The sequence below is a fragment of the Haplochromis burtoni genome, unplaced genomic scaffold, assembly GCF_018398535.1.
Source record: "Haplochromis burtoni strain Fernald_Lab_line unplaced genomic scaffold, NCSU_Asbu1 Contig_432, whole genome shotgun sequence".
NCBI lineage: Eukaryota > Metazoa > Chordata > Actinopteri > Cichliformes > Cichlidae > Haplochromis > Haplochromis burtoni.
Genome location: NW_024582793.1, coordinates 204939 through 223245, shown reverse-complemented (window position 1 = coordinate 223245; position 18307 = coordinate 204939). Strand labels below are relative to the sequence as shown.

Sequence of the window (18307 nt, the reverse complement as noted above, 5' to 3'; positions counted from 1 at the left end):
GACGTACAACGTGACGTATGACGCACACGTCGGGTATTCACTTTCAAAACAACAATGGGGATAGAAAATATTGCTCGAGGTGGTTAATGCTCCTTTCGCTGGTTGCCAACCACCATTAAATAACAACAAGAAGAAACTATTGATCTGCTTCTCAAGTTTTGCACGTTTAAGCCGCAATTCAGACTCAAACAAAGCTGCAAAGCAGGAGAACAACATGACCATCAACTATTGATGAATAGACCGTTAACATGTGCAACTTAGAAGTAGTCAGAGGTAACTGGATGTTCAATCGGGTTAAATGCAAGGTTGATTGGATTATATCTGAAGATCGTATGCTATTCGTGATAACTCTGCTAGACTCCAAATTGCTCGTCCATGCGGGAGTATCTCAAAATTAAATGAAACCACTTAACACTTTTTCCCTAAAACGGACTGACATGGGACACATTAAAGTTGGATCGGAACCAGCTAATCAGTCTGAAGGTAAGTGTTTTTCACTTATTCGAGAGAAGTCCGAAATGCGTTCTTATTACTGTTTGTTTTGACTTTTAAGCTACCCTACCAGGATATTTTCATTCAAATGCTAAGACAAAATGTCAATATCTATGAATGTGGAGACTCAAAAGACTAGTTAGGTAATAGTTGCCGATGGATTTATGAGACTTGATAGAAACTTGGACGTTTGCAACAGGTGAATCGGTGAACTACCGAGGTTGCGCCCAAATGCTTAAAGCTGTTAGCTGGTCAGTGTTTTCAGGTGTGCTTGTACTACCTGTACGGTGCGGAGTGCTGACTAAGTCATGTTAAACCCATTAAAGAGTCGAGCTCAAATCTCTTTTCATTTTTGTGCACTGCTCTCTTGTCTCTCATTTTCTGTTTATTGAAGCCTTTTGTGAATGATTTTGATCATGTAAAAACTGGGAATTGGTCCCTATTGACAATACTTACTTTTTGCATTGCATATGTCATTTAGGAAAGATAATTGGTCACTGAACTTTTTGTAACTATGTGTATTTCTAAATTTTGTGGCTTCAGTGCATGCAAATATATATTGTTCAGTTTGCATGTTAAAAGCCACAAACATGTAGCTAACTATAGGCTTTCTTGTGGAACTGAAACTGTCCTGCCACTTTCAGAACATTTTCTGCCTTCATTCACATATGCCTAGGAATCACAGAACAAGAAGGGAGACCACTAAGGAGGAGTTTTATAAGTTCACTGGTGACCTCGGCTGTCAAGTTCCTGGATGTGGGTATGCTGCACAAAACTTCACAGCTCTTTGTGCCCCTCTCAGATTTCATATCAAAGATGGGGGGAAAGTATTATGTCCATTTGAAGGTTGCTCGAAAACATAAGTAGACAGTTCAGCAGTCAAGGCAACAAGAAATTGGGGGATTTGCCATAATACAAGGACAGGACACAGTTAATCTATTAGAAGACAGTTGACTTTGTGTCATTTAAAAATGCAGGCTAAAATGCTCTTGCCAACCAGCACTATACAGAGCATCATAGAGGAATTTCAGTATCTTTGCAAGTAGACACTGAATCTAACACCATCTCTCTTTTTTTTTTTTTAGATGGCAGACCAATGACACCATTACTCTGGAGCTTGGGAATGATTTCCACTCCAACTGTCGCATGCAATCACAAGAGGAGACAGAGGTCATGCGTTACCATAATTTGTCCAAGAGTATTATACCACACCAGCACAAAAGGGTATCATCCTGCAGAACGGTAAGCTACCGTAACACGGTATGACGCTGGCAACAGTGACGCCAGTATGTTACCGTAAAGTGGCGATGAAAAGTCTAACAGTGCAATCAAGTTTAAATTAAGTCATGTTAATGTTAAAAATGTTGGAATCTCAACGCTTTCCAGTTTTAATCATTTCAGTTTAACATGACATTCTGTATCTTGTCTTCCTGCACTTAAAATGCACCTGAATATATGTAAAGATTGTTTAGGAAAAAAGATCTAGAAGCATTTGAATTGCTCAAAGTGTGCTTCAACAAGTTTTACACAAAGTGTTATTAAAGTTAGGTTAACTGAATAAACTTGTGTTCAATTTTTTTTAAATTTCCAAACTTAAATAGAGTAAGTTGCAATTCTGTTAAAGTGATTTAATCCTAAAGTTTCAGTCGAGCGTGTTTTGGGTGAGTAGATTTATCAGATTTACTTAAAATTTGTTGTTCAAATTAAATGTATCATACATTTTATATTTCACTAACCCAGTTGTGTGGAACCGGTTGACATAACTGGGTGGAGTAAATACAACATGTTATTTCTTAAAGTAAGTAGAGCTTGTTTTGGTTGAGTAGGTTTTATTTAGTCTTCTCAATTTAAATCAAGAAGGTTAGTTAGATCAACATTATGATATTCAGCTAATACAACATGATTCTTTTGATTTGCATTTAATTATCCAAATGTTATCAGATGCACTTAAAATTTCTTGTTCAAATTAAATGTATCATATCTCCAAAAGTTGATTCTGTTCATCTGGACGTAGTGTTTTGTGGGAGAAACGTTTCGTCACTCATCCAAGTGACTTCTTCAGTCTCAGCTGACTGCAGGTTTCCCCAATCTTATAAACAGTACATTTGCATAATGACTGAAACCAGCCCACTGAAGGAACAATGGGCTGTGAGGTCAGTTCCTTAATCATAATTATGCAAATTCTCATGACCACTGACCAAAACCCACTGACCAAAACCCACTGACCAAAGGCCATGAGTACCATTCACGGAGAGTTGGGGAATGGCTGCAATCACAGCATTGTAAGATGGTGAAAGATGTACCCTTAGGCCCCCTCCTCGATTCAGAGATGGTCTTTCCCTTTTCACGTAAATGGCCTCCTTGACTCCACGCTCAAACCAGCGTTCCTCCCTGTCCAAGATGTGCACATCCTCATCATTGAAAGAGTGTCCACTGGCCTGTAGGTGTAAATAGACTGCAGAGTCCTGGCCTGACGAGGTGGCTCTCCTGTGTTGTGCCGTCCGCTTCGCCTGAGGTTGTTTGGTTTGCCCGATGTATAAATCCTGGCAATCCTCCTGGCACTTAACAGCGTACACTATGTTACTCTGTTTGTATCGGGGGACCCCATCCTTGGGGTGGACCAATTTTTGGCGCAGCGTGTTTTGGGGTTTAAAAGCCACAGAGATCCGGTGTTTCAAAAAAATGCGTCTCAACTGTTCTGATACTCCTGACACATATGAGATCACTACAGGTTTTCGCTTGGGCAGCGGTTGTCCTTCTCTCCTGGATCGGCTGGAGCTTTCTTTAGGTGCCTTTCCAGCTTTGACAAAAGTCCAGCTGGGATAACCACATTTACTCAGGGCCTTTTTGATGTGCTGTTCTTCCGCCTAACCAAACCTACACATACGGATCAGTATCTAAGGTTTGACTCTCATCATCCACTGGAGCACAAACTGGGTGTCATCAGGACGCTACAACACAGAGTGAACACCATCCCCACTGACACAGCGGCCAGGGATGTTCATGATGTTCTTTTGAGATGCCATTTGAATTTTATAGCAGTTGCTTGCCGTGAAGCTGTATCCATAAAATCTCTTGACTTAATCAGAATCAGAATCAGAATCAGAATGGGGTTTATTGCCAGATGTTGAGGTTTACAACATTAGGAAATTGCTGTTTAAGTCAAAAATTCTTAAGTCAAAATTCTTATCAAATAATCTGCAATGTACATATTAAAATTTATACACGAAAATAAATTAACTGTATTCGGTTGTGTTGTTCAGTTTGACTAGTTTGCATCAGTGTTCAAGTCTGAAAGAAGATCTGAGCATGCATTGTTTATTTTGTCCAGCAGATGGCAGCATTGCACTCCGGTGGGCTTTAGTTGATGAAAGAATTTTGTGCTGGATGTGTGGGTATTTATGATTTAGCTTGGGCATTTACTTCACATGTATTTAAGGTTGTACAACAATAGGAACATTAATAACAATGATGTAAGCATGTATGACTTTATGGTAACAGTCTCATATGTTACTTTGATGCAACATCGATGGTGCCCTGACAGAAGTGCAAAATAGCACCCACAGAGCCAATAATTCAAACATTAATCCATGTAAATGTTTGTTTTTTTAAATTATAAACCTGGTAAAATTACATTCACACATACTTACATTCACACACTCAGCATGGAGGTTGATACTCTTTTCCTGGGCATGCTTGTCTAAATTGGCATCATGCCCATGTGTTGAACATGCCCATCAAACAAGTTCCACTCCACCGATCTGGCACATGCATGCTCGTCACGTTCAGTGGCACCCACACAACACAGAGCTCGCTGGTGAGCGAATTCATTTCCCTGTCCGTTATTCCACAGATGTTTGCTTTAATTTCTTCCTGATTGAGAGACTTCGGTACTCCATCAATCACACACAGGCAAAAAAAGAAAAAAAGAAAACACAGGCAAAGTGAAAAATGTCCAAATCTGAATATTCAGTGGGCAGAGAAACCCACACGAGCAACAATATTGACAGAGCCATGTTGAGCCATTTAGAGGGGAAGCAGCCAGACTTTTAATACACTCTCGTGCAAACAAAACACCTAAAATGTGCTTCTTTTATTTTGCCACCTCTCATTCAGGCACGCTGCTGCTCCTGATTCCAGGAAAGTGTTACATGTGTTTCACCAGTTACATGTTAATCAGTGTTAGACTTTAATCAGTAACTGATCGCTGCGTTGTTAAAATAGCTAACACTAAGCACTGGGAGACTGAGAATGTGTAGACCACAGTAAAATGGTTAAAACTTTGTTGGATATGAGCAGGTGTGTGCATTCTGTATGTGACTGTGCCCAAACTGTGAGCCACAAACAACAGCCATTACAGGAGGGGATTATCTCATGGTAATTGCTTCATGTAAAGCACCTCCGACAAGGCTTTAAGAGCAATTATGAGCAATTATATTACTTGTTATTATTGGAGGGAGGTAATAACATCTTTAGCTTGCAACTGCACACAGCCCATGGCTCAGAGATGCAGGAAACAATGCTATAATGATGAATAATGCCCTCACAAATGCAGGTAAATGATGCACTTTTGTGTGAGCTGAGCTGTGGATTCAGGAGTTTGGGGTTCTGTCAGGATACTGTAACATCATCAGCATGTACCTTCAGATCCAAGCATTGATATTCAGTGTAGACACCTAGCACTGTGTGATGACAAACCCTTTAAAGGGCTTTTTATCCCCCAATTCCAGCCTTATCTCCCATCTTTACATTGCTAAGCTTTGAGGGGATCACGCGGCAATCCTGGAAGCTTATATTCTACCTCTATTTTCATCTGAGAGCTTGCAGCTCAGTGGGGATACATCATGTTAAAAACCATACGAAGAGCAAGCAGGGTACCACCTGTCCACCTTTATGTCTGGCTTTTGTGATATTACTGTGGCAACTGAAAGGATAAAAAGCACTTCCTTGGTGTAATTGGTTTTTGTAGCAGAACAGTATGCATATTTTAAACTGTTGTATTCTACTGACGTGATGCTGACAAACAGTCCATAGGAAATAATTATAATTTAATGAAACAAATAATGATAGTTCAATATTTTTAAATGGTACAAAAAGCTGTATATACAGTGCAAATACACAAAAATACAGCAGTTGGGGTAATGCATAAAAGTATGTTTTCTGTATTTCTGTAAAAATATCCACTAATATGTTACCTGATGTTTACACAAGACTATCAAGTTATATAAAGGAGACAAATGTAAAAGGGACTTTTTGGAATTGCCCTCTGCCAAATGAAAAAAAAAACTATTTTCACCACAAGGGGGCGGCATTTCGCCAGTTGGGGTATTGTTTCCAAAGACACGCTTCCTTTTTTAATATTTCTTTTTCGGCATAATCGCAATTTCATCAACACTCTTTACCTTTTACTGGGTAACTACTGCAAATAAGAGTGTTTTCTTGGATAACTTGCCTGGTTCAATAAATGCCATTTTTATCCATTACACCACCTTCTGATAAGAATAAAGTATTGCATTAAAAGGGAAAATGTTTAGAAATGTTGTTTGAAGGTTTTAGACTTCTTTGAAACGCGAGATTTCAAGCATATGAGGCATTAATATGACACTTGCATGGCCCTTGAGTAGAAACTTTGAGATGTTTTAGGTTTTATTTGTGTTGAATTATAGAAAAACTTCACAAGGTTTCACAAACTTTCACACACTGCTGTAAAAACAGAACGGTTCATGTGTGTTCATAAAAACTTTCTCAGGAAGTGAAACAGCCAGAATATCCCATTCATCCCTTATTGTTTTCCTTAAGCTTCTTTGAAGATTGAAAATTAACCTAGTTTGACAATCGCTGTATAGGCGGACCTGGAAAAAGTTATTCAAACCAATCATTTCTAGTTCTTGTTTTTTCAAACAGCAAAGTCAGAGTGTGCCTTAAATCCTGCCAAATATGCAGTGAGGACGCAAAGAGTGACAAAGGTCCCAAAAATGTCTTTGTACATGCTCTCTTAAGACAGGGTGTCCAGTGTGGAGAGGACCAGAGCACACATTCACATTGTAATAAGTGTAACATTCATAGTAATCCATTAACTCCTAGGTTTGCATTTATTTCTCACAGTTCTGCCTGGTTTATCAACAGCTACTGCAGCAGCTGACCTTTGACCTTCTTCCAAGTTTCACTGCAACTGCACTTCTCGGTCACTTTTTCTAGGAGTACCGATTATCTTTATTACTGATGTAACATCAGCTTGTGTGTGTGTGTACTGTGTGTCATTCTTATGTGGATCAGAAGCAGACAGAAGAGACGCAGATTGCTTTTCACAGCCAGCGTACTGCACTTCTTGCTGCCTATCTGCCAAACCCATCATCTGTGGCAAAAGATCCACTGCCTTGTGTCACTCCATCTCGCTGTCACCTTGGCAACCGCTGCCGAGGTGAACTGCCAGCTGGGGTAGTCGACCTCCATTGGCTGCGTTCCATCGAGCTGCAGTCCACAGCGCTGCAACAGGATGTTTGTGGCTGGACTGATATGCAGAAAATCACACGTAAATGTAGAAACCAGGCTTATGTGATCGGTTCAGCAGGTATTTGCAGGATCAGCATCACTTTAACAAAATGATGTGGTAGGTTTTTGGGAGGTTTTATGCTCAATGTAAGAATTAATTGTAATTAAATAACAACAGAATAATTAAGCTGCTATGGTGCAATGTGTGGTTATTTTTTCACTATTAGTCCATCAGCTAAATAATTTCTTAGCGAACCAATTAAGCCACTTTTCTATAGATTGTCATAAACAGGGAAAAATGGCAGAAGTTTGCACAGATGATTTACCAAACAGACATGAAAACAATGATAACGAGACGCCTGAGCAAAATGGACTGACTATGTAATTTTTTTTGCCTTTATGACTTCTTTGTATCTCTTATGGGATATATTGTATATTATATCAAATTCAAATGACTCTGATGAAGAGATTCTGTGTGTTTATATATATGCATGTCTCTCTTTGTGCGTGTGTGTGTCCACATGGCCCTTAAGAATAACGCTCCGGTATCTAACACAAGGTTTATGTCAAATTTATTAAATAATTGGTCTATTCCATGAAAATAAACACAGTGGCAAAAAATAAATAAATAGTCCATATCACCACAATACACAGCAAACTTGTACATAACCTTAAGAGACCGTTTGCTAAATGGAAAAGGATTAAAGGAAAGTACAAATATTGGAATAACTGTAAATCGCTTGTTGAAACCTTAAACTGTGCCACAAAAAAATTTAAAAAATGTAAAAAAAAATCCACCGACACACAACACAAAGTGAGAAACAGGTTTGAATGAAGAGAAATTATTGCTCATTAGAAACAACTCAACACTGGATAAAGCGGTGTGTTTGATTAAAAACGTAGGTTATAGTTCAGTCTAGCATGTGGGACATCAGTTTCTGCAGCATCACAAGGGAACTATTATTTTTACAGTACAAAGATATGGAAATAACTTGTTTCTGCTCGAATATCTCCGGTTTTGGTGACCAAACATTTCCTTTAAATAACTTTCAGTTGTTTTTTGTTCAGATTTAATTTAGACCGAAATATATTTTTTTGTCCCAGAGGCTGTTTCAGGGAGCAGAAAAATGCCAAATAACGATGGCTAAAGGGCGGTTGTGATGTGTCCAGTCCTGATATGAACATTGGATAACAATTCTACTTTTTGGATCAATGGTAGCGAATAAAAAGTTAATCAAAGGTTTCATTGAGACCCATGTTTATAAAACAGAGGCTGTTGTTTGTGTTTCATCCCTGTTATTTTGGGGCTCTTTCACGTATCGCTGAACAACCTCTTGCACTCTATGGAGGGAGACGGTGTGTCAGGTCCAATGCTACCCACTTGTGAATATGCGTCCTCTGGAGTGCGCGGAAGTCCCGGCGGCGTCATGCGCTTCTCTTTCTGCCTGCGGTTGCAGAACCAGACCCTGACCACCTCTTTCTCCAGCTGCAGAGTGTCCGCCAAAGAGTTGATCTCCTGTGCGGAAGGTTTGGGACACTTGAGGAAGTGGCTCTCCAGTGCACCTTTTACGCTCACCTCGATGGAAGTGCGCTTTTTCCTCTTCCTGCCCTGGGTGGCGATCTTATCGATGCTGGTCGGGCTCCCAGTGGTGGAATCAGCCTCTTCCAGCCATTTGTTCAGCAGAGGTTTCAGCTTGCACATGTTCTTAAAGCTCAGCTGAAGCGCCTCAAATCTGCAGATGGTGGTCTGTGAGAACACGTTGCCGTACAGAGTGCCCAGAGCTAAGCCCACGTCTGCCTGGGTGAAACCAAGCTTGATCCGTCGCTGTTTGAACTGTTTGGCGAAATGCTCCAAGTCATCGGACGTAGGGGTGTCCTCGTCTGAATGCGATTCGTGGCCCAGACCGTGTTGCTGGTGATGGTGCGTGTGATGATTATGATGGTGTTGGTGGTGATGGTGGCTGCCGTGGTCCAGCCGAGGTGATTCTCCGCGCACCAGCCCCGAGTGCATGAGGCTTTGCCCGGTGTGTGAGCTCAGCATCCCGTTGACTGTAAATCCTCCTGGCTGGGAGTAAATGAGGGACTGTTGCTGCTGCTGCTCCCCCTCAGTGATGCTGATGTGCGCAGTGGAGGTGCCTCCCCAACTTCCCGTGTGCGCCTGGTGAGGTCCTAGATGCGGAGACCTGTGGTGAAGGGCTGAACCCGAGTGGAGGTCGTCCCTGCCGGCGTTTCTCTTTACATCCTGTGGCTGGGAACTCGGGGGCCACGGAGAGCCGGTCTCCGCTACTGCCGCTGCAGCGGCGGCCGCTGCGGCTGCTGCATGAGGCAACGATGTCACCCACTGGTGGGCATGGCTTAGCATGTGCCCCCCGTTGCTTGCTACCATGGCTCCGTGCATGAAGTCGCTCTGCACCATCTTCACTGAAGGGTCCCCTCTGTATCCACTAGACACTGTGGTCACAGCGGTGCCGCCCGACTGCATACCACCACCCCTCCGGTCAGAGTGAAGGACCGGGCTGGATAAAATCCTGCTGCTGGCTAGGTATGGGCTTGAAGTGGCAGTTGCCATCCCCCAAATCATATATCTTTTATTTCTCTTTTCTTGTGTTTGAGTAAAAAAAAATTAAAATAGTCTTTGCTCTAATCCATAAATAAATTCTGTCTATTTCACTCTAAACGAGTTTTCTTTTCTTTTTCTTTTTTGCCCAATTAGTGGGGGGAAAGTGCCAAATCACTCCATTGAGACGTACATTATATTTTCAGTTAAGCAGCGTGCGCTTGCTGTAACCAGTGTGGCAGAACATGCTCTCTTACGTATTCCTGTGCGGCAAAACGATAGTTTCACAACTTTTCTCTGTCCCGGGAGCTCCGGCGTGCGTAATCCACAGACTTAATGGTCGCCTATGAAAAAAACGGCCTTCTTTGCACCGTGAAAACTGAAGAGTTGATACGCAGTCTGCTTGCCTATTCACATCTCTGATATAAACGCTTCGGGTTAGACTAAATGACTTTAAAAAAAAAACCTTTAAAGCGTCTGCTGTTCTATCGGTTGTTTAGTTCACTGCATCTGCTCTACCCGGTGCGTCCTCTACAGAGCGAAGGAGACGAGCGTGTGTTTACGTTGTGCCAAGCCTGCGTATTCCTCTCGATTTCCATCCAATTACAACAGAAAGGCTCTCCAGAGCTCCCGCTGATTGGACGCACAGGCAGAGAGGAGTTGGTGTGTCTCACAGTTGAGCCTCGGGTGCACAGAGCTCTTCCTGAAGGAGAAAAAAGCATCAATTTACTAGAAAATTACAATCAAGCCGAAAAAAATAGACCAAACATGGTTTGACTGCGCGCTAAAGTATAGCCTGTGAAGCATGTGAAGAAAAACAGGCAAGTTGGGAAGTCATCCAACAAAACAAACCTCTTCCTAGAACTAACAAAATAAAAGCGAAAATAATTATGCTTAACGTTATTATTATTATTATTATTATTATTATTATTATTATTATTATTATTATTATTATTATTATTATTATTATTATTTAAGCAGCTCTGAGTCACTTAAGTTGACAAAATAATATCCGTCACGTTTATCTCCGAGTATCACACAGAGCAGTCGAGGCTTGAATCAAGGATACTCAAGTCGGCTTTGGGAACACAGGGGGTTTGGACGCCACTTGCATCTTAATGCGTTCTCCCTTTCACATGGTAAAGCGAAGGCCACAGTGGCGTGACGCTCCGCACTGGCGAGCGCTAAAGCTGCACAAAACCTGCCAGCAGTTCCAAAACGAAGACAAAAAAACAATCCGGTTTCAGTGGGACGTTTCCATGCCGAGTCAGTTTATGGATGGGCTGTTAAATGAAGGTGTCGTTTGGGATTTTCTACCACGGGCTTCCTTCTTCACATTTACGGGCCTTGAGAGAGAAAGCCATCCACTGAGACACATGGTGGTTTGTGACTGGTGGAAAGAGCCAGGTGCGGGCCAGTGAACCTCCGGCTAATTTGTGTTTTTCAGCAGATTTATCTTGGATTTTGTCCAAAAGGTAAACGACAAGTATTCACAGGACCCCATTCCCAAAGCAGCAACATAAACTGAGTTACAATATTTAAATTCGCCTTATGTTCAGCAGTCATGTGCCAAACTTTTCTGATTTCAGGATATATTAAATCGTTAAAAAAAAATCACGCATAGCAGTATAAAAAGGATAATAAAAACTTTATCAGCTAAAGTAAATATGGGTAGAAGATTATATACTGATTAGGCTGTTGTGCACAGAAGTTCTGAAAGGAGAATTAAAACAAGGCAGATTCTGCTTATCATAAACTGACTGAGTGATGCACATATAGGATCATTCTATAAACATTTGAGAAAAATGTAATTATTTTGTTAAATTGTGCATCATTTCACAAAATTAGCACCAAAACTGGTAAAACGGTGTAGGTGGGCAACAAGCCTTTAAGACTCCAGCAACCTCCTATTTAGTGGCAGAGAAAGCACAATAACACACTTATTCAGGCAATAACCCAACTTTCTATATCAGAGCAATTTTCTTAACAAAGTATTTTCAAGACCATAAAAAATCAGATGTATTTGAATGCCAGATTGAGCAGTTTTTCTCTTAAACCTGTGTGTTTTTGTTGATATATTAATAAAGTAGCTAGTTTGAATCACAGCATTCAAGAGTAATCAGAGTACAGTTTTGTAATTATCTATCTATTCGGGGGGTTAGGTAATAATAATAATAATAATTATGGATTGGATTTATATAGCGCTTTTCAAGGCACCCAAAGCGCTTTACAATGCCACTATTCATTCACTCTCACATTCATACACTGGTAAGAACTGTTAATAGTTGCAAAATAACCTGTTTGATCTTCATAGATGTTTCCTTGCAGCCCGGTTTGCACTTTTCAAGTTGCTAAACTTTAAAAAAAAAAAAAAAAAAAGCACTAGAAAATGCAAATGTAAGAATGAGTCCTCATAATAATCCAAGTTGTGAATGTTTACTTTTTTGATAGATACCGGTAATAGAGGTGAAAGTGTTTTTCTGGCCTTTCCGAATAACTTAAGAGATACTTAAAAAATAAAGCCAAAAATTGTGCAAATCCCTGATACCCAAAATGTTTTGCCCAGTTGGACTTTTTTCCAAGCTTTACTTCCATCACATGTTTGCATGTGCTTTCAGGAATTTGTAATAAAAATAAAACGATAAACAATAGAAGATTCAGAAAAAAGCAGTGAGAGTACCAAACAAAAACACATTCTTGCACTTAATTATAAGGTTCTTCTTCAGTCAGAGCTTTTAAAATCAGTTTATTGTTGTCTCGTATTTGGTAAAACAGGAAAACAAGAGAAGCCGTGCAAAAGCACCACACTGCTTCACGTGTTTTGAGCCCACCAGCATAATGTAGAGAAAACCAGACGACTCAGGCAAGGCAGTAATGTTTTTCATGTGTTGTGCTGCCTGGTCACAGCACTGGGTCCTCTATTTGTTATTCATGAAGGAAGCTGGGTGAAGAGGCCTTCTTATGATGCACATTTTTTCTCTCTGTTCCCTCTCCCTCCCTCCCTCGCTCCCTCCCTCTCCATGGAGCTGTTTGACAAGTAGGAAAATAATCTGTTTTAGTTGCAGCGAACACCGCAATTAATCCAGCATAATGAGCGTGACACCGTCAGCTAATTGACATTATTGTATCTTTAAGATCATCCTCAAATCACGAAGATGGAGAATTTCTCTCTCTTCCTCCCATTTTCTCTCTCTCTCTCTCTCTCTCCCCTCTTTTGCTCCTCGCCCTCTGTTGAGTCTTCAATATGCAGATCGGCCATTTCTGTCCCCGGGCTATTTTCTTTGGTAGACTTTTGAAATATGCTAATGCTTCCAACAAAAATTGCGAAAGAAAGAGAAAAGGAAAAGCCTTCATCTGGGCTCCAGGAGTTTTCCACTCAAAGAAACAGATGATTTTCTCTCATTCATACTCTTTGTTTTTGTTTGCTTTATCACTTAAGTGTCTGTCTAATTAAGACAAAAAAGAAAAAGACGCCATGCAGACAAAAGAAAAACTCATTTCCAAGGATGGGATGCTGTTGCCACATTTATTGAACTTAATATTTTCTGCAGAGACTATAGCAAGATTCTCCTGTTCATGTGCTTTGGTTGTTTTTAGATGATACCCAGCACTTGAAGTTTATTTTTAATAATTTGTTGTACACGTGCGCGGCTTGTTGAAACTACAAGAGCAGGCAGACCGTTGTTTTTTTCTGCTGTGAGACCTACTGTGGTATTTACAGATGGAGCTGTGCTGAACGCTGCTGTGTGAGAGAGACAGAACTTATCTTCCATGTACTCTTTTTCATTCCACCTCTTCAGTGTCTTCAGTGGTTCTGATCATGAGTGTGTTTGACCTTCAGCTCTCCCTGAGTCAGAGAGATCCTTCACAGCATGAGACTCTACCCACAACCCCCCGCTGTGTGTTTAAATCAGAAGCAGAAGCAGCCACGGAAAGCGAGAGAAGGGAAGAAGTAGAGACAAAGTAGTGTAGTCGGGGAAGGATCTAGAGGGGAAATGATCAAAGTGCATTCATCTGCAAAGTCCTCATTCGCAGAGACGTGCAAATATGAGGATAAACACAGCCAATGATGCTCAAATTTGAAAGCAGATGTGTCTAAGTTTTGGGCACATGTCTTAATGCGCTGTGATGAGATGTTTTAAACAAACGTGATTCACCGGGGGATGAGAAGTTTGCTGGGACAGCTGTCTATTTCCTTACTGCATTTGATGTGGTGGAATTACAGCAGAGAGAAGCTAGAAGGCAAGAAACGAAGGAGAGCAGTCGTGTTTACAGCACTGGAATTATTGTCAATTACAAATCCCTGCTGAGGCTTAAATGATGACACCCAATGGACAGATGTACTGGTTAAACACTGTTATGGGCTGGGCCATTATGCATGAATGGGGGGAAGTTAATGTGTGAAAATTACATTCATTAATCCCAGCAGATAATTTGAAAGGGGCCAAAGTGACAAGGAAGAGCAGAGAGAATAGAGCAGGGAAATAGTACAAAGACATCAGTCAGTCCTCTTTAATGGGAGTGTGTGTGTGCACCAAGGTGCTTGCAGGTGTGCGCAGAGGTGGGCATTTACCTCTTTCTAAATGTCTTAATGCATTAACATAATGGTGAAAGGTGTTCTTGGAATGACATCACAGAAGTCAATGATTAGTGCTTGCGCTAAACCAAATGTGGGGAGAACAGCAACATCTGTGCTGTCACTAAAGAAAAATGGAGGAAATTGAGAAAGCATGAGACTTTTGGGGTTTAGGATACTCTGATAAAGGCACAGCCTATAGGAAAAATGTGGTGTTTATATTGCTGCAAAAAAGAAAGAAAAGAAAAAAGTAAAAACATGTAAACTGGGTTAGATAAAAGGAAGTTTTAAAGTTTTTAATTTCCTTTTAGCTTTTAGTAAGGCTCATGAGCCCACATGGAAATTTAAAGAATCACAGCGTTGCTGCCTTTGTGGTTATTTTTGTGTCTTCCAACACATGCATCTCGTTTTTAGCCGTGTTCTGTCTCTTCAGATACAACTGCAAAAATGTATGACAGAGAAATTTAGTCAGGAAATACCTGCGACTCTGCAGCCTGTGGCTACAGACAACTGTAGCCCTGTACCCAGGCCGAGCAGCGAGCCAAGTCAAACAGCCGGTGTCCCTGAAGGCCCAGCCTGGTCGAGTCTGGCCCGGCCTCTGCCTTTCATGAATGGACAGATTTCTCTCTGAAGCTCCCACCATGATCCACGTGATTATAAAGGCTCTCTGTAGTTAAGATGATTTCTCAGGTGGGTTTAGGGGAAAAGAAGTGACTTTTAATACCGAGCAGCGGCCGGATGGTTTGTGGCATTTTTGATTCACAGTTCTGCACTCAGAATCAGCGGGTTTAGTAGTTAAACAGGTAGTTAAATCCAATTATGGATGACTGAGGCATCAATTAACTAAAAATAAATCCCAGATTGTGATTATTCCACTAACTGAGAAAGTAGCAGATTTATAACAACAATTATCTGGAACAGTATCACCTAAGAACACTGTTGAACATGCCTGTGTTTTATTGAATACATCAGCACTAAGCGGTGGCGTGCAGATCAGCTGAGACATCAATCAAGACACCTTACACAGGAACGTAATTAAATAAATGTAATGAATACCTCCAGACCCAGCGGGTTAATGATGTCACGCAGCTTTCAAATTAACATGTACTCACTGCGCAGTGAGGACGATTTCACATTAACACTCCAGAGTTCTCATCACGCACTCCTTCTGGGAGAAAAGAAAGAGGTATTTTCAGTTTTGTGAAAAACTTTGAACCTTTCGCAAGCAATAACACTTAACTTTTCACTGAAGGGCAATACGCAGCTTTAAGTTGAAGGTTTAGGACATGAAAGGCAATTTGTTGTGTGTCTTTTTTTATGTCATAAAATTAACCTGTAATACTGTTTGTTTGTTTTTGTTTGGTGGTACTGGAAACATGTAGCTGCTATTGCTGTGAGTTAATGGTTATTATATCGTGCATTATAGATGACTTTAAGACATGAACCAATTACTCAATGTTTAACTAATACATACAAATCAATATAGCAAAAAACATAGACTATGACAGTAAGTTTACTGTTTTTTGTATTGTTTGTTTACTTCAAAGGTTAATAACTTATTAATAATTCATTATCAGAAAGGGGGAAGTTTATTTCTGCTTTATGAGTGAAAAAGTGGATCATCAGGTTGAAGGCTGTGAACTTGTACTGAATTAAAAGCATCGGTTAATTTTACACAAACTCAGTCGAAGCTGGTCCATCTTAAGAGCAGAGCAAGAAGGTGCCAGGTTTAATTCAGTTCAACTCAGTTTTATATTCGGAGTGCTTTAAGGTGCTAACGTGAATAAGACCCTACAGGGATAGTGAGATAACCCTAGCAGTTAGTAAATCCACTAAGGGCAAGCACTTGGCGACAGTGGAGAGAAAAAACTCCCTTTTTAACAGGAAGAAACCTGCTCAGGGATAGGGGTGAGGTTTTATAAAGATTCAAATATAGTAACTTCACTGGTGGTGGTGGTGGGTGACTAACAGACGTTTCTATTTCACAGCACTTGCAAACACTCACAACAGAAGGAAATAAAAGCCACACCAGGGCCACACGAGTTAACCTGTTAGGGAGCTTTGTTGGCTGCAGTGTTTGACTTCTCTTTTTTGAAGGCATGTCCCGAGGACCCAGCTACTCACCTTGTGCCATCAAACTGGCCCCGAGCACTAACACCACGCGTGCAGGATCAGAGACGACCTTGGCACGCATGCAATGAAAACACAGCCTACTTCAGCGTCTGTCTTTGATGTACATTATCAAAGACCTTTCTCCTCCTCTCCTCCCCGGACCAAAGGCTACTATTGTTTTTGTTGTTGTTATTGATATTGTTTTCCACCCTTATAGCACAAAGCAGTCTGACCATGACTCTGATGCTAATGTGGAGGTGGAGAGGGTGTTTTAATGAGCTGCAGTGTAGATCAGAGGGGCTCAGGGGGGTTAGAGAGAGGGAATAGGTGTAGCACTGAACATCAAAACACAGCAAGTACTCCAGCTTCTGCTTTTCAGTAGCCATGACCTTTCCGTGCAGCTTAGAGATCTAACACGGATGTTATGTTTAGTGGTGCAAAAGATTTACCTTGGTGAATGACTATAAAATAATAAAAAAGATAAATGTAAGACAAAGTATTATTTACTGAGGCTACTGTTACCTATAATCTAATCACTGCTAATGGCTGAAATAAAAAGAAATGACTGAGAAATAGTGGAAAAGTACACCAGGACCCAAACAAATCAAAATTTAACACAGTTAGTGCTTCATATCTGAGAGTGGATAAAAGTTTAAAACACAGTTTTACTTTGGCAAGCTCACATTTCCACTCGCCACAAGCCATTTTAGCGACACTGCTAACCTTTGAACTGCAGTCCAAGTGAAGACTAGCTGTGTGCTAAAGCTGCAGTTTCATTAATGGGCACTTGAGGCTTCCTTCAGATGTCAGGTCTTGCAGGTTTTCATGTTAAAACATACAAAAAATGATTTAGGACTTTATAGCTAATTTCCACCTCAATGACAACTGCACAAGTGGCCATTTTCTATATAAGTTACCTATTTAAATTGCAATAAGGCTTAAAGTTTGCATTAATAGAGGAGTGGCTGCTTTGTCTGGACAACAAACAGAGTTTCTCTTTTTTTTAAATAGAATTTAACACGTCTATCTCTGTGTCTGTTCAGTGCACGGATTCAGTCTATAAATGCACCTTGCTAAGGGAGCTGGCATTAGCCATAGACTGCAGCTGTTAGCTGATGATGTAGCACATCACAGTCTAGTCTAAATGTGGTCACCCTTGGCTCCAAAAAAACAAGACGTGATAGCCAAAGATTTCAAATATTCCATAAATCAGTGGACGACATCTCTTTGCCAACATCATCTCACAAAAATCAGTCACACACAAAAAAAAGAGCACTTAGTTAATTATGAGATAGGATTTGAAGTAATATAAACAACTTCTGGATAAATATGTGTGTCAAGTTAGCAAAGTTAGTGCTTCTAATTACTCTGTGGAACAAATGATGGCCCAACCTGGAAAGAAAAAAACTCGGATGGAAAAAAGAAGGATGGTAGTGACTGATTTAACGTGCTCCTGTGTTGGTAGCATTTAGTTGGTAGTTAGTCCCCCAGCTGTGGCACACAGGGTTCAGCAGAGGGTTGAGCTCCAGAGCTTAATCCAGTGATTCCGCACTGAATTAAGGCTCTAGACATCCAGATTAACACAATAAAGATCTTCAGTGTGTTACTCTAATCTGGTTTGTGGATACTAAACTGAAAAGGCTTTGAGAAATATGCACCTTTACAATTACTGGTGTTTTTACTAGCATGGTGCAGCTTTAGCACTGACAAATACGTGTTCTCTGTCTCTTCCAGCAGTCTTGTTATCACGGTGGAAAAGCAATAAAAAAGGAACTCATCAATAGGCTCAGATACCTACAGCCAGGTTAGAGTTCAGTGCTGAGAGCAACGTGTACCTGAACAAAGCAGATGGCAGGAAGGGAAAGAAAAGACTTGTTTACCTTTCCTCCCCTTCTGGGTGGAGGGGGATTCATTAGCTGCTGTGTAAATCAATCTGCTTCTTCTTAAAGGCCTGTCAATTTAACCCTGATGTCTGGCAGCCTGACATCGCTCACTGGATATTTAACTTGAAAGCCAATTAATCATCATGATTAATTCACTCACAAACCTCATGGAACTGGCTACTTTTACCTTGTGGG

The 18307-nt window shown here is 40.7% G+C and overlaps 1 protein-coding gene across 1 annotated transcript; it reads right to left on the bottom strand.

The window, feature by feature from the left end:
• Positions 1 to 5638: 5638 nt before the first annotated feature.
• Positions 5639 to 10382, bottom strand: LOC102290174 (POU domain, class 3, transcription factor 3-B-like). Its single transcript, XM_042213295.1, has one exon. The coding sequence runs from the start codon at positions 9563 to 9565 to the stop codon at positions 8297 to 8299; it is 1269 nt and encodes a 422-aa protein (XP_042069229.1). The 5' UTR covers positions 9566 to 10382; the 3' UTR covers positions 5639 to 8296.
• Between the last annotated feature and the right edge of the window lie 7925 nt (positions 10383 to 18307).

Excerpts from the sequence above, each read along its gene's own strand:
- LOC102290174 (XM_042213295.1), bottom strand. The coding sequence starts at position 9,565 with ATGATTTGGGGGATGGCAACTGCCACTTCAAGCCCATACCTAGCCAGC.